This window comes from Megascapheus bottae, chromosome 13 (assembly GCF_031878675.1).
Source record: "Megascapheus bottae isolate mThoBot1 chromosome 13, mThoBot2.hap1, whole genome shotgun sequence".
Lineage (NCBI taxonomy): Eukaryota > Metazoa > Chordata > Mammalia > Rodentia > Geomyidae > Megascapheus > Megascapheus bottae.
Window position 1 is genome coordinate 46,658,451 of NC_143521.1, and position 16,784 is coordinate 46,675,234.

At 41.2% G+C, this 16,784-nt stretch overlaps 2 protein-coding genes across 6 annotated transcripts in view; both read right to left on the reverse strand.

Moving 5' to 3' along the window:
- Positions 1 to 5,619, reverse strand: part of Zcchc4 (zinc finger CCHC-type containing 4) — a 35,932-nt gene extending 30,313 nt beyond the window's left edge. For all 3 annotated transcript variants that reach the window (XM_090343750.1, XM_090343749.1, XM_090343751.1), the window contains exons 1-3: positions 5,487 to 5,619; positions 4,592 to 4,710; positions 3,739 to 3,821 (exon numbers count right to left, since the gene is read on the reverse strand). In XM_090343750.1, coding sequence (XP_090199876.1) covers positions 3,739 to 3,821; positions 4,592 to 4,710; positions 5,487 to 5,613 — 329 coding nt within the window. In that variant the 5' untranslated portion in view covers positions 5,614 to 5,619. The remainder of the gene's footprint in view (positions 1 to 3,738; positions 3,822 to 4,591; positions 4,711 to 5,486) is intronic.
- A 6,146-nt stretch (positions 5,620 to 11,765) lies between these two features.
- Pi4k2b (phosphatidylinositol 4-kinase type 2 beta) overlaps positions 11,766 to 16,784 on the reverse strand; it is a 39,276-nt gene continuing 34,257 nt past the window's right edge. Inside the window, exons 10-11 of one of the 3 annotated variants that reach the window (XR_016537409.1) lie at positions 14,249 to 15,841; positions 11,766 to 11,880 (exon numbers count right to left, since the gene is read on the reverse strand). Coding sequence is in view for 2 of the 3 variants with exons in the window: in XM_090343753.1 (XP_090199879.1) it covers positions 15,668 to 15,841 (174 nt within the window). In the remaining variant the exon portion in view is untranslated. Of the gene's footprint in view, positions 11,881 to 12,515; positions 15,842 to 16,784 lie in introns of those variants that run through there. The other 2 variants (XM_090343753.1, XM_090343754.1) reach the window with 2 other exon arrangements.

Here is a 16,784-nt window from a genome sequence, read left to right on the forward strand (position 1 = left end):
GAGAAACACATTCTCACCAGCCCAGAGCAGCTGCTCACACCTTTCATACCAGAGAAGAAGGAATGAGCACAAGCACAGGCTTTGCAGTTGTTAAGAAAAAGGAAGAAAGATTTCCTCTTGTAGACAAATGTCCATATTCAGATACAGCCAGAACTGCCTATCACAGCCAAGCACCAGCAATGCCACCTCTAGAATGTTAAGTTCTTTCTGAATCCTCAACCAATACCTGATGCATGTTGGCTGAAGGCTTTAAGCAACAAAACCCAAAGTTACAGATCACAAATGGTTTAAGAGGTTGAAAACCATTTTATTAAAACATGCTCTCAAAGACCAATGTTAGATAGATGAATTTGTAGCTCCCCGAAAGTAACTTTTTAGAAACTCATTAGTCATTTGTATTTTTGTCAATGTTTTGAGTAAGAAATGTATATCTCAGACATCAGAGCTGAACACAAAGCTCAGTTGGTACAATGTTTGCCTTACATGCATGAGGCTTTGGGTTCCATCCCTAGCATCATGGGAAAAATGTTTAATTATATTCTGGCAGTACAAAGATAAGAATAATGAATAGTGGTTAGTTCTATACCAATTATGCAGAGAAATAAAGTCACCTGCACTTTCTTAGAGTGTTTAACTGAATCATCAATATCCTTAGGGAATTTCATGAATAGTTGAATAAAGTAAGTGAAAATATCATTATACACAACAACTGTAATTCTAAAACGAATCTTAAAACAGGGTGGGGAAAGCCAGGGAAATACTACAAAAAAAAAAAAAAAAAAGCCAGGCGTGGTAGAATCCTAGCTACTCAAGAGGCTGAGATCTGAGGATCAAGGTTCAAAGCCAGCCTAGGCACAAAAGGACCTGAGACTCTTATCTCCAATTAACCTCTAGAAAATGGGAAGTGGGGCTTGGGTCAAGGGTACAGCAGTAGCCTTGAGCTGAAGAGCTCAGGGACAGCACCCAGGCCCAGGGGCAGGGTGGTAGCCTTGAGCTGAAGAGCTCAGGGACAGGTCCCAGGCCAGTTCAAGCCTAGTGACTCACAAAAAAAAAAAAAAATAGAGTGCTGGTGGCTCACGCCCATGATCCTCACTACTCAGGAGGCTGAGATCCAGGATCATGGTTCAAAACCAGCCTGAGCATGAAAGTCCATAATTCTCTTATCTCCAATCAACCATCAAAAAGCTGGAAATAGAGTTGTGAATAAAATGGCAGAGCTCTACCCTCGAGCAAATGTTAGCTCAGGAACACTGCCTAGGCTTTTGAGTACAAGTCCCAGAGCTGGCACTAAAAAATAAAGACCAAGAGATGGTGAGGAACCACATGCAATATTCTTCTGTTTCCTGCATCTTCAACATTCTATTTCTATTTTCTTAAATTAATGATAAAATCATCATGATGTATATGTAACTCCTTACCTTTCATCTCCTCACATTAAAACATTAGATACCATTTACTAGTTACTATCTGTTTCGATGCATTAAGAATCATTAAGTGAGGGACAGGAGTTTGGCCTAGTGGTAGAGTGCTTGCCTAGCATGCATGAAGACCCAGGTTCAATTACTCGGTACCACATACATAGAAAATGCCAGAAGTGGTGCTGTGACTCAAATGGTAGACCTCTAACCTTGAGAAAGCCAAGGAGAGCGCTCAGGCCATGAGTTCAAGCCCCAGGGAAGAATCATTAGGTGGCTGGCCACTGGTGGCTCATGCCTATGAACTTAATTACTCCAAAGACTAAGATCTGAGGATGGCAGTTCAAAGCCGTCCCAGGCAATAAAGTCCATGAGACTTTTATCTCCAATTAACCACCAGAAAACCAGAAGTGGCACTGTGGCTCACAGTGGTAGAGCTGAAGAGCTCAAGGACAGTACCTAACTTCAGCAAGCCTCATATTGTCCCATCTAAGTAAGTCACACATTGGTGGAATTAAGTATCATTCCATGTGACCCGTGCAATGTAGTGCCTATCTCACAGTAGTGCTCAGTTTACACTTTCCTTGTTGAATGGAAGTAAACAGACATTCTGGGTGAAGGGAGTTAAGGAGCAAATACATTACCTTAAGGAAAGCCTCGCCCATAAAAGGACTCTAAAATCTAAGCAACTTAGACAAGATCAAAGTACTCCAAGGCCTGAGGATCCCAAATCCAGCAGTCCAGGTACTAGATATGAAGTGAACCTGTCTGTTGTAGGAACCCAGACCTAAGGCTTCCTCAGAACTATCCTCTAGACCATAAAGCATGGTGCTGTGACAGAGAGAGACATTTAGGGCTTGCTAAAAAATTAAATTTATAAAGCCCTACAATCCACCCAGTAAAACATGAAAACAATGTCACTGTTGATTGTCAAGAACAGATATTTACAGGTCTTTACAGATTTAACTTTTTTTGTTTTTCTTTTTTTTTAACTTCAAAAAAGAAACATTATAGAGGGCCGGGAGTTTGGCCTAGTGGTTAAAGTGCTTGCCTAGCATGCATGAAGACCCGGGTTCGATTCCTCGGTACCACATACATAGAAAAAAGCCAGAAGTGGTGCTGAGGCTCAAGTGGTAGAGCTCTAGCCTTGAGAAAGTCCAAGGACAGTGCTCAGGCCCTGAGCTCAAGCCCAGGACTGGCAAAAAAAAAAAAAAAAAAAAAAAAGAAACATTATAGAAAATCTTGATGACATTGGATTCCTAGCTATGTTACCAAAACTAACAAAAAAAAAAAGGAATTTGATAACTCATCAAAATTAAGTGTCTGACCAGGCACTGTGGCTTAAACCTATAATCCTAGCTACTTTAAAGGTAGAGATCAAGAGATCAATTTGAGATTAATGTAAGTACAAAAGTTCCTGGGATTCCATCTCAATCAATAGCTGTGTGCAGTAGCATACGCCTGATTTTCCAGCTACAGGGGAAGCACGATGGTTAGGCATAGCAGTGTGTGCCTGTCATCTCCGGTGGCATAAGAAACAAGTAGGAGGAATACAGGGAATACAGCCAAGCTGGCCCTTGTATAAAGAGACCCTACCTTGGGCCTGGAGTTTGGATTAGTGGTTAAAGTGCTTGCCTAGCATGCACGAAGACCCAGGTTCGATTCCACGGTACCACGTACATAGAAAAAAGCCGGAAGTAATGCTGAGGCTCAAGTGGTAGAGCTCTAGCCTTGAGAGAGTCCGAGGACAGAGCTCAGGCCCTGAGCTCAAGCCTAGGACTGGCAAAAAAAAAAAAAAAAAAGAGACCCTACCTGGAAAATAACAAATGCACAAATAACCAGTTTTATGATGCACTGTATGTTTGTATAATAAAAACAAGTTTAAAAGAACAGGAGAAAAAAAAAGTATTATACCTAACATAATAATCATTAAAAAAATATATATATATAATGTGAAGCTAATTGAAAGGACCTCCAGGATATTGAAACAAAAGCCATATAATGAATGATTGTTGTCCTTAATGTACTATGTTGGCTCTCATCTCCTTTGCTGTCCCTTGGTTATCTCATATTGGTATAGTATCTCACTTTGTTATCTGATATATTGAATTTATTTGTATTTGGATATTTGAAATTTGATAGGGAAGGGGGGAAAGCCAAGACGGGTGGGGGGTATGGGGGGGGGAGGGAAATGGGTACCAAGACATGTGAAAGGTTATCAATGTATGTGAATTAATGCACCTTCTATCTGGCAAATATCATGTAACCCTTTTACTAATTACAATAAAAAAAAATTTTTTTTAAAAAGGCACTACATCAGTACCTTTCCACACACTGCATCCGGGAGAGTGGCGGCCGACAGCTTTGGTTATAAGCTTCTCGAGCAGCAAGTCTAGCTTCTGACAACTGGAAGAAAGTAGGAAATATATATATATATATATATATATATATATACATATATTTATTAAAGAATTTATTAACATTGACTTTTACATCATATTTCAAATGACGTGTTTAACAAACAAGTACTCAAGAAGGGAATCTCTATATACAATCACAGGCACTTAGATTTTAGAACTTAATCAAAATTAGGCTTAGGGTTTGTATGTCATAGATACATATTAATCTATGTAATAAAACATTATGTTTATAGAGTCATAGGACAAATTCCTATTTTTGGAGCCTAAGCAAGTAAGGGTGGAACCCTTATAAATGGAATTACTACCCTTGCAAAAATGATCCCTTTTCTCCCTCTCTTCTCCTTACCCTACCTCCTCCCCCCCCCCACCAAGATACAGTGCAATGACAGTCATCTGCAAATCAGTAAGCAAGCCACAAACCAGACAATGGACTTACTTGTACTTGCCAACCTCCAGAACTGTGACAAATAAAGGTGTGCTGTTTGAAGTGCCCCCCTATATATTGCATTCCTATGACAGAAGTTGGAGCTAAGAAACAGGATCCACTGAGATGACTAACATCTCAGGTGAACTAAGTCTTTGGGACAATAAAGCATCAGAGTAACTTCAAAGAATTTACTCTCCCCAAATCAAAGCACACACATGGTATCTTCATTTCTCTTCATATAATGTTCAAATTTCCTGACTTTTAACTGGTTTAGAAATTCTCAGTAAAGCTGACATTCAATGATAAGTTTTTTAAGTCTTTTATCATACCTTTTCATCTTCCCATTGGAAAAAACTGCAGTCTTTTCTATCTCTACAGGCTGAACAGGCATAAAACCTCCTTGCTTCTTCCTCCCCTTGGCTCACCTTTACAAACAGAAGAGTGGGCCCTAGTTCCAGGACAGGGGGGAAAAAAAAAACATCAAACACAAGACAGCTATATCATGTCCTTAACTTTCACTGCCTTCACTAACACTTGTTTTGGTTTTGTGCACAACCCTCCAACTCTACTTTTTTGTTGTTGTTCTGAGACTGGGTGTTCCAACTTGGTTCCTAACACTTAACTCATTGACTGGCATTCTATCAACTGAGTCACGCCCGATTTTTTTTTTTTCATCTCAGTCATAACATTCAGGCACCGACTACTTGGAAATAACTTTTAAACATCACTTTCCAAAAGAAGAAAAAGCCAGTCTGGATGGCAAAAAAAAAAAAAAAAAAAAAAAAAACATGTCAAAGCAGGCCAGAGAAACAGGGGTTTTGCCATCTCTGGAGAAGTTCCAAGGCCAGTGCAAACCTGGGCCTTAAGTGCAAGTTAGAGAAAGAAAAAACGTAGATTAGGCTTCCGGGCAAGAAATATCGTTATCCTGAACGGGAATTACCCCACCCCGTCCATTCCTTCGGCCCACCCGAAGCCCCATCCCACAAGCAGATGTCACAGCCCCGGAGTCACAGCGCAGCAGTAAGGGCTGCTCTGAGGTTTCCTCAGGAAGCTGAGAACCCAGCTTCCAGAAAAGGGGGCGTGGTCTTGGCGTCACACGCGAGGGCTGCAGGTGGGGGACAGCAGAGGAAAAAGTTATTTCTCTACCAGATAAGTCCTCAGAGCCACCAGGCCAACCAGGCCCTGGTACCAGACTGCCAAGGCTGGGCCCAGACTCCGACCCACCGTGAGGGCATTGCGGGGCTGGGGCGACAGGACCCGAAGGAAACACCACTTCCACTCCTGAGCTGCCCGAGCACCCCGGGTTCCCGTCAGCCGCCCCAGCTTCCAGCCGGTCCCTGGAGGCCGCCATCTTCCCGCCGCCGGCCCGAAAGCCTCTGCCCGAACCAAGGAGGCGGAGCAAGAGCGTCGCCGCGACCCGCTGTGCTCCACAGCGCCCCCGCGCGTCTAGGAGGATCTAGGAGGCACCCCGGCGGCGGAGGCCACGCCCCGAAATCTAGTCCCCGCCCATCTGGAGGTTTTCCTAAGTAGTTGCTTGTTGGACCTGTGTCAAGAGCTATCCTGTATCCACTTTACCCTCAGCCCCGGTAAACCGCCTTCTTTTATAAAACTACAGCCAGAGCTCGGGCTGATGGCTCACGCCTGTAATCCTAACTACTCAGGTGGCTGAGATCTGAGAATCCGGTTCAAAGCCAGCCCTTGAGGGAAAAAGGCCGTGAGACTCTCCACGTAGCTCCAATTAACCACCAGAAATCTGGAAGTGGAACTATGGCTCAAAATGGTAGAGCGCTAGCCTTGAACCAAAAAGCTCAGAGACAGCTCCTAGGCCCTGAGTTCGAGATTCATGACAATTTTTAAAAGTATATTAATATAAACACGTGTACATGTGTGTGTGTGTGTGTGTGTGTGTTCAAGAGTTGAAATGGATCTTTGAGGGGGAAAAATGGTCAGATTGTAGGTTCTAAAGAGAAGAAAGGGAGGTAATAAAGGAAGGAGGTTCTGATTGAAACTGTTTGACAAGGTTTCATTTATCTGAGATAAATGGACAAAAATCAGTTTTATTATCATATACTACTGATGAGGACAGGCAAGAAAAATTAAAAGCAGAATATCATTTTCAACTAGTTAAAGAAATGAAGTATGTATAGGGCCAGGAATGTTGCCTAGTAGTAGAGTGTTTGCCTCAAGTGCACAAAGCCCTAGGTTCAATTCCTCGGTACCCCATACACAGAAAAATCTGGACATGATTCTATGGCTCAAGTGGTAGAGCTTTAACATGAGAAAGCTCAAGAATAGAGTCCAGGAACTGTGTTCAAACCCCAGGACTTCACGCAAGGCTGCTACGCTATCACTTGAGCCACAACTTCACTTATAGCAATTTGGTAAGTGGAGTTGACAGTTTCATGGACTTGTACTTAAAATCTTTAATTTAAAAAAAAAGTTTCGGGGCTGGGAGTTTGGCCTAGTGGTAGAGTGCTTGCCTAGCATGCACAATGACCTGGGTTCCATTCCTCAATACCACATACACTGAAAAAAGCCAGAAGTGGTGCTATGGCTCAAGTGGTAGAGCTCTAGCCTTGAGGAAAGCCCAAGGATTGTGCTCAGGCCCTGAGTTCAAGCCCCAGGACTGGCAAAAAAAAAAAAAAAGTTTCATGAACCTTTCTGCTGGGCTGTCTTTGAATCTGTTTTCAACCTCCTATGTGGCTAGGATTACAGGTGTGAACCACTGGCATCTAGCCAGGACAAACTTCCTTTTCTTGCTAGTTTTGGGGCTTGAACTCAGGGTCTGTCCCTGAGCTTCTTTTGCTCAAGGTTAGCACTCTACCACTTGAGCCACAATGCCACTTCTGGCTTTTTCTGTGTATGTGGCACTGAAGAATCAAACCCAGGGCTTTATGCATGTTAGGCAAGCACTCTACCACTAAGCCATATTCCCAGGCCCAGGACAAACTTCTTAAAGATTAGGCTTGGAGCCGCTTCCACCAAAGTCTTTTGGACAAAATCATATGGCCAAACACTGCAAAGTTCCACAGCAAAGGCATGATCAAGAAGGGGAGAAGTGGAGTGTGTGACACAATGTATCACAGAGGCACTCTTCACTGGGGTAAGCAAGGGGCCAGTGGCAGCATTTCCTGCCACTTGAGCACATGATTTTGCATGGAGTCAATAAAAAGAGAACAGAAGTAGGAGATAGGAATGTGTGAGAACACCATGTAAGCACCTAGATCCAGCTATGCTCAGAGACTTATCTCTGGTTAACCAGAAAAAAAGGTTGAAGTGACTCAAATAGTGCAAAAGAGCTAAGCAAGAGCAGAAGGCACTGAGTTCAATAAATCATTTTATGCATATATGTATAAATGTACGTTAACGTGCTCTTACCTGCACATGCAGATGTGCACATGTACGCACACACCAACACACACACACTACATATACAGGATGCCAAGCATGAGTGGCTCAAGCCTGTGACCTGAAGGATGGTGAGTTGAAATCTGTCCAGGCAAAAAAATCTACAGGACTCCATCTCAAAATAACTACCAAAAAGCAAGGCTAGATGCATAGCTCAAGTAGTGGAGTACCAGCCACGATCAAGAAAGCCAAGTAAATATGATGCTTTTGAGTTCAAGCCCTGATGCTGGTAAAAATGGGGAAAAATACACAGAAAGATGATAAATATAGAGCAAGCTAGTCTTTCTGGATCGCTGGCATGATTGGGCCATGTGAGCCACTGTAGGGGCCCAAACTGAGACAACAGGAACCTAGAAGATTGGTGATAACAGCAAAACAGTCCCTCTGCTAAGTGCATCTCCAACTCCATTTCTCCCTGGAGAGGCTGTGAGAGCTGGAAGTGGGGGAAGAGAGCAACTATTTCCACAATGGTGCTCATTCCTGAAAACTCTAGCATTAGAGCCCAGGTTTCTATTCATGGACAAATGACTTCCTATTGGCTTAACTCCAAGGGCTCATTATAACAATGTTTCTAGTTGGGTACTGGTGGCTCACACTTGTAATCCTAGCTATTCAGAGGGCTTGAGAGCTGAGGATCCAGGTTCAAAGTCAAGTCCTTGACTCTTATCTCCAATTAACCAGCAAAAAGCTGGAATTAGTAGTGTGGCTCAAGTTGTAGTGTGCCAACTATGAATAAAAAAGCCAAGCAAGGATGTGCGGCCCTGAATTCAAGCCCTATTACTTCTGCGTGCATGCACACGCACACATATGTCCTTCCTTCTAAAGATGTCACTGTAACTGTAAATCCTATGGTCATGCTTGATTATTTACACATGAAATAGTTATTTTATTGCAAGTAACTATGCTCCTTTTTTTAAAAAATATTTGCAAATAGATGTTTAGATAGAGCTTGTAAACTATTAATTTCATCAGAGACTTGCCAAGTACTTTCCCTGCATTTTTTTTGCCCCAGGCCAGTTCTCTACCATGTGAGTCAGAGCTCCACTTGTGGCTTTTTTGATGGCTAAATGGAGATAGATAAGAGTCTTACAAATGTCCCTAACTTGGCAGGCTTCAAAGTGAGATCCTCAGGTCTCACCCTCCAGAGTAGCTAGGATTACAGGTATATAATGTAGGCCACCAGTGCCTAGCTGCAAAATACTTATAAGAAATCCTGTGCCCTCGATTTCTTTATGGTGAGAAACCTGCAGGTAACCACATGTCTTCTGGCACCAGGAAGGCCAGGGGAACTGAGTCAGAGACCACCCCTACCCCTGCCTTTTGCATTCTCGTTCCCAGATTCAAATTATCTTCTGGCAAGCAGGATGCATCTCTGAGCTTCTTCCTGTGTGCTGTGGAGGTAATGACACTTTTCAGGTTACAATTAGTGTGTACAGTTATGGAAAACTCTTGAATCCAGCTCCTTGCAAAAGAAACTTCACACGGGTAGCACTGCCAAGTACATAATGTATGCTCAAGGGTGGGTGGGTGGGTGTGTGTGTGTGTGTGTGTGTGTGTGTGTATACACACACAATGCACAGATCTGAAAGACCAGGGTGACCCAGCCTCCCATAAACCTACCCCATACTGCTGTGATCTCTTGGGCTCTGACACTGGGACTTTTCCCTTGCTCTGCCTCCAGAATGAGGGGGGAGAAGTTAAGCACAGGACAGTAGCCACCTTGGCCCAAACCAGAGCTGTAGTTGAAATGCAATTCCCAGTTCCATTTAACTCTGGCAATTTAAACTAACACTTGAAAAACACAACAGCTCTCCAGAAAGTTCCCCAGACCACACAGAGATAAAGGGCGTGTTGTTCCAGGTCCCACCCCTGGTCAGACTGGTTTCTGAGCCAGGAATCAGCCAGGATGTTTGTTCAGTTCTTACCCTGGGGCCCAGGCCCTTCCCTTCTCTCTGGCAAGGGCATTTTCAGACTGCAGATTGTCACAGTTGGCTCCAGGGCTGGAGTCAAAGGAAAAATAAACACATCTCTTGGTTTACTGAGATTAGCAAATCGTATAATTTCAATTTCCACATCTTCAAAAAAGGCACAAGATGATTTCCAGGAACACCAGTCAGTGATGACCAAGGCTAGCATTTTGCTGGGTGGATGCAGAAGTCAGGACAAAACCTTTGAAATATCACTGCAGATAAACCTCCCAGGCACCTCAAGTGCCTTCTCTCTTTTCCAGATTAACCCCATGCATCGTGGCAGGGAAAAGTATATACTGTTTCATGATTCCAAATTTGTTATTATGCTCCAAGAAGGCTAACACCAAGTATAGGAATTTGTATGTGAACGTATTTGAGTAAAAAGAATCCATACTCAAAAACTCATCATCAAGTCCCACAGATACACCGAGACAGATGCTCTGGTGCAAAGTGAATATCTCACCCAAAACACTAATGAACCCTTTCTCATAAAATCAACCCCACTTTCTCCTCCATGCAAACTTCTGAAGTGACAGCAAATGGAATCCTTTAGGCAGCTGGATTTACCAGCTTCCCTCTCTCTAAGCTATACTTATGCTTTGCTAGTAACTCCCTCCATTTTCCCTGCTTCTTACCCAGGAGACATCTGGGATTCCCAGCCTAGTCAGGAAAGTCCTTTAGACTCTGATCTCCAATTAACCAGTAAAGAGCTGGGGACAGGGAGGGAATAATGGGAAGAGGAACATTAGCTTAGATTATATGTGTGGGCCCAATATAATCACTGGGTCTTTTTAGTGGTTCAGGAAAGTGGAAGAAGGAAAGGGCAACAGGGCAAGGGAATGGACTCTCCGTGGAGCCTTCTAGAAAAGAACACAACCTTGCTGACAGACTGTAACTCACTGAGACCTGTCAAGATTTCTAAACTGTGGAGCTACAAGTGAGTAAATTTGTGTTGCTTCAGGCCACCAAGTTCGTGACAATTTATTATAGCAGCAATAAAACACTAATAATAGAAAGGTTTTGTTTTTCAACACTTGGTGTAATGTTTTTGCTGTCAGATTTCTATGGTATATTATTTGCTCTTGTTATTTCTAAAACATGTTTTTAACTCTAGGAGTTCCTGAGCTCTGACAACTCTCGATTTCCTCTGCTGTTTGCCCATCTCATTTAGAGACCTATATCGTTCTTTCATAGCTTCTACCACTTCTTAAGTTCCTTCAGTATACTTTATAAAGGAGACTGAAGCTAATCCTAGCTACTCAGGAGGCAGAGATCTGAGGACCATTTGAAGCCAACCTGAGCAAGAAAGTCTGTTGAGACACTTATCTCCAATTAATCACCAGAAAGCCAACCATGAAGCTGTGGCTCAAGTAGTAAGTAGAGGCCTAGCCTTAAGAAAAAATAAAGCTCAGAAAGCACCCAGACCCTGAGTTCAAGCCTCAGAATAAGTCTCCTCCTCACTCCCCATTATAGATTGTTGCTGTCTTTTCAGGGATATTATGTTTAACTTAGATGGATTAGCCTGCCACTTTCTCAAGTTGTGTGTATGTGTGCGTGTGAGCATGGGTTCAAATTCAGGGCTTTATGCTGTCAGTTATCTTGCTCATAATTAGCACTCTCCCACTTATGTCATGATTCCAGTTTGGCATTTTGCTGGTTAACTGGAGACAGAGTTTTGTGGACTTTCCTTGCCCCGGCTGGCTTCAATCTATGATCCTCCAGGTCTCAGCCTTCCAAGCAGCTAGGATTACAGACATTTGTCACTAGTGCTGGCTCCAGGTTTCTTGTAAGAGTGAGCTGGAAGTTTCCTAGCTTTGTGATTCTAGAGCTCCCTTCTTCCAAGTCACTAGCGTTAGGCCACCTGACTATGTCACTACCCTGAATGTCTGCCTCCTTCCATTTTGGCCTTCTCTTGCCCATGTGCTGTTCCCAACCTTGTCCTCTCAATGGCCATTTCTCAGACCACAATGTGAGCAACAGCCCACCCCAGCACCCACTTCCTGCAGTCTTCTACTACCACCCAATTGTGACTGGGGATCTGATTCATATCATCCTCCTTCAGGCTGGGCTCATGGTGGCAAATTACAGGTACATGGCTACTACATTCTTTGCTCACTTACCTAAAGTGAAGGTTTCTCAGGGTAGCTGATGCTTTTAACCCAGTATTCACAGGTCCAGATTCAGATAATGGATCACCAGGGTTTGGTGCATGGTTTCACACTGCAATACTTTTCTTTGCTCTGTGGGTTTAAGAAGATTAAGAACTACCTACAATTCCACCCTCCTACCACTTATCCTATCCACTTGGCTCTGGATTTTTTTCTTTTTTCTTTTTGCCAGTCCTGGGACTTGAACTCTGGGCCTGGACACTGTCTTTGGGCTTTTTTCAAGGTTAGCACTCTACCACTTGACCCAAAGCACCTATTTCCTGCTTTTTCTGTGTGTACATGGTACTGAAGAATCAAACCCAGGGCTTCATGCATGCTAGGCAGGCATTCTACCACTAAGCCATGCTCCTGGCCTGGATTTCTTTTTTTTTCCCCTGGATTTCTTTTTAAAGTGATATATACTTTTCTATTTTCATTGTAACTCTCAAGACAGTACATCTACTCTTTGGTAATAATTACATTCAAAATTTCAGTGACTGAACACAAGTAGCATTTTTATTTGTTTTTTGCCAGTCCTGAGCACTGTCCTTGGGCTTTCTCAAAGCTAGCACTCTACCACCTAAGCCACAGCACCACTTTCAGCTTTTTCTGTGTATGTGGTACTGAGGAATTGAACCCAGGGGCTTCATGTATGACAGGCAATCACTCTACCACTAGGTGACACTCACAGCATTTTTTTCCCCCCAGCTTGTGTGAGGGCTTGAACTCCGGGCCTGAGTACTGTCCCTGGGCGCCTTTTGCTCAAGGATAGTGCTTTACCACTTCAGCCATAGCTCTACTTCTGGGCTGCTTGTTTGTTTTCCTTTGATTAATTAGATAAGTATCAAGAACTTTGCTGCCTGGGATGGCTCTGAACCATGATCTTCAGACCTTAGCCTCTGGAATAGCTAGGATTACAAGCATAAGCTACAGGCTTAAGGCTGCACTTTTGCTAAGCAGGTCCTCAACATATGAGCTTGGCCTCCTGACCATATGCATTTCTTTTTCTTTTTTTTTTTTTGGTTGATGTTCTTGGAACTTGAAAGTCAGGACCTGGGCACTGTCCCTAAGCTCTTTTACTAAAGGGAAGCACTCTTTATCATTTTGAGTTCCAGTACCACTTCCAGTTTTCTGGTGATTAGCTGGAAATAGGAGTCTCTGGCCTGTCCTGCCTGGACTGGCTTTTACTGTAGATCATCAGAGCTCAGCCTCCTGAGTAGCTGGGATTATAGGTGTGACCCATCAGCATTGGACTAGCATTCTTTTCTTGCTGAAGTCACATTACTATGTGGTCAGGAGGTTCTTCCGGTGGCTTTCCTCCAGCAGTGACTCCTGGACCCCGGCTACTTCCACCTGACAAATCTTTGTTTCTAGTTCAGTCAATCATGGCCAGAAGTTTTACTGCCAGCCTTGTCATATATCACTTGTCTCTAGGTCTGTTTTGCCAGAAACCAGCCATGAGGCCCCATGCTAACTGCAGGGGAGACTAAGAAGGGCAGAACTGCTCTGTGAATCCTTACCTCAAGTCTGCACATCCACCCAAGCAACCTGGTGAAGGCAGCAGAGCTGGCTTTGTCTTGACATACCTATACATAGTTGATTTACGATGTAACTCAACCAAGTAACATGTCACCATTGGTTCTTAACAAGATTTTAACTATATAACACAGTTATTTAAAATAATTTTTAATTGGGATGGGGTATATGTGTGGATTAATGATGGAGCACTTATCTAGCATATAAAGGTTCTGCCTACAATCTCTAGCAACATACACATAAATACCACACACACACACACACACACACACACACACACACACACACACACACACACACAATCTTTTTCAAGTCTAAAAATGCATTTCTCCAAAGATGTCAAATGCTGGCAAATTTGAAGTGTAATAAAGCAGCATGTAATTAAATAAAATTACAGTTGAAAAAGTTCTAGTTAAATATACTTTTTGAAATTACACAGAGTTAAACTACACTACTAACATGAGAAAATGTGGTCTGTCATCATTTATAAACTTAAGCATTATCATAAACATTCTAAATGTTAAGTATACACATGCAGGAGAAATATAGCCTCAAAACAATTATTTTTTATTACCTTTTTGTCTACCATGTTTGACAATATAAATATACTCATTGAAGAAGCCACAGTATTTAAATAATTAAATTCATAGAAATTCACAAAACATAGCGAATGCACTCTTACTTATAATCTTATCTTTAAAAATGTCAATAGTACCATTTTAGTATGGTCAGACATTTAAAAATATTTTCACACAATTTTAATCTTAGCATAGAAAATGTCAATTTCTAGGTTTTCTATTATAAAAAGTAATATAATTCTCAAAATACTGAAATTTTAAAAAATGAAAGCCAGACCCACATCACAGCGACTCATCTCCTTTTAGAATAGATCGTCAAAAGGCACATTTTAATGACTAATATTTACCTAAGGATAGTAGCTTGAGTTCTGATTCTCCATTATCTCAAAACAGACCTAGTGAAAGGCAAGAATAGGTAGCCGCAGTTACTCTTGACTCCCTACAGGACAGCAATGTCCTGGTCACCATACCCAGCTCATTACACCTAAGTTACCACCCTGCCTATACTTTTCATACAAAAGTAAATCACTAAAATAATGAACCATCTGACACTAAGCTTAAAACACAAGACTACCCATGGCCCAGTTAGGTGGTTCTAAGTCTGAAGAAGAGGTCAAAGCTTTTCTAGTTCTAAGCTCCTATCCACTTCAATCACTTGGTATTAAACATTTAGTCTCAATTCCCAGAATATGAGGCAAACTCATCTTCAAATTCTAGTACAAAGTTTCAAGGTCAAAAACAAATGATTAGGTGACTACTGCTGTCAGGTACTCCTTTAATTGGAAATAATAATCTAAAACAGAATAATCTAATTATAGTATCATCTATAATTTCAAGTAGTAGTATTATTTTGAAGAAATTCATGACCTATTAACCCCAGAATGAAACCCAACATATACTTTGGGGTATGATTTAGCTTTAAGTGGCATTTATACTAACTGAAGTACTAAACTGAACAACACTCTGAAATACTAATCGATCAATTACTTGGTCCTATTGAAAATACAGTGACACAAAAAGGAAATTTTAAAGGTATTTTAGAATTTCAAAATATTGGAGATCAGCTACCTTAATTTTATATTACTCCCCTCAAGTCTCAGCTAAATGTTGTTTCTTTTTTTTTTTTTAAGAGGGAAAATATCCTTATTTTGTTTCCTTACTAAAAGAATTCACTAAAAGCATTCTAAAATTCAAAAGAAGAGAATGGTCATTTATCACTTAACCAAAATAAGACTTTCAGGTCCCTAATAATTATGTCAAGGACACTAATTCCAGTTCTAAAATAGCAGCATTTGGATGAAGACAACATTTCTTTGTTCAGTTTATCTACTGACTTCTATATCTTCCTAGTAGGCTCAGGTTTGGCTCTTCTCAATCCTGAAGGAATGAAATACAACCAGCTCAAATGAATGTTCTTCTCCATGTTTAAAAAGTATTCAAGGTCAACAGATATGTTTTTCTCCTTGGAATTCTAGAATAATTATATTCATAGTTACATGTATAAACCATGAAATTACCTTTTAAACAAACAACAATATAAGATACAAATTTTCTATAAAAATACAATATATGTCACTTCTTCCCTGAAATAGAAATTTAATATATGGACAAAAAACTGTAAACTTGATTATATTAAAAAAAATATATAACCTTTGAAAGATTTGACTTTTTCAAAGTTTTTGGCAACTGGTGGTCTTACCAGCAAGTTTACATAAATGTGATGCTTTTATATCACAGTGACACCTATAGCTGTCCTCTTAAAGCCACTACCAGGAGGAAAAAAAAGGCTTCCGGCAATGGACAGTCTGGGTGAAGGTGCTGTTCAGGTGGACAATCCGACCTTGACCTCCACCTTGGCTGCGTTCCACGATCACACAAGGCATTTGGACCAGCTGGACAGGACTCTTCCCATCTCTCAGTGCCTGAGTAAGATTTAATATCTGATAAGAGAAAAGAGATTTTCCTCAATTTAAAGAAAACAAAGCACTCACCTCACTTCAATAATATTGTAACCATTTATTTGTAAATCTTAGTCATTCACTTACATATAAGAGATTGTGATAAGGAGTAAATAGTATAAATATTTATTATAAGTATGTTTATGTATATGCACGAATGCATAACCTTAGAATCAAATAACTCTAATTGGTAATTATAAAATATTCTTGGGCTAGAAGTGCAGCCTGGTGGTAGAGAGCTTGCCTAGCATGCATGAAGCCCTGGGTTCGATTCCTCAGTACCATATATTCAGAAAATGCCTGAAGTGGTGCTATGGCTCAAATGGTAGAGTGCTAGCTTTGGGCAAAAAGTGTCCAAGGACAGTCCCTAGATACTGAGTTCAAACCCTAGGAATGGCAGAAAAAAAATAAATTTCTAGAATGCACCCATGTCCAGAAGCAATGAATTTCAAGACCAAATAAAGTGAAAGGTTCTATACATTTCATTTGATGTATAACTTAAATATTTGTGTAATCTCCTTATTTAACAATTAAATGCATTACATACCTACTATAGCCTTGGCTTAGTTCTAAGTGCTAGAGATATGATTATTGAAAAACAAATCCAATTTCTTTCTGTGGTAGAACCAGTGCTTTAACTCCACCTCACACTCTGTTCTCTTGTTACTTGAACCAGGCCAACATTTTGCTGGCTAGTTGAAGACAAATGTCTCACATATTCATCTCCCAGGATGCCTTTGAATCAGACTGTCAGATCTCAGCCTCTTGAGTAGCTAGAATCACAGGGCATGAAGCTCTGGCACCCAGCTAGCATTTATTCTTAAATTAGAAAACCAAAACTAAGATAATAAAATACATTTTATTCCTCATTCAAAGATAGTTTGACTTTCCGCTTTTGAGCATACAAGTAAGGTTATGAAATGTA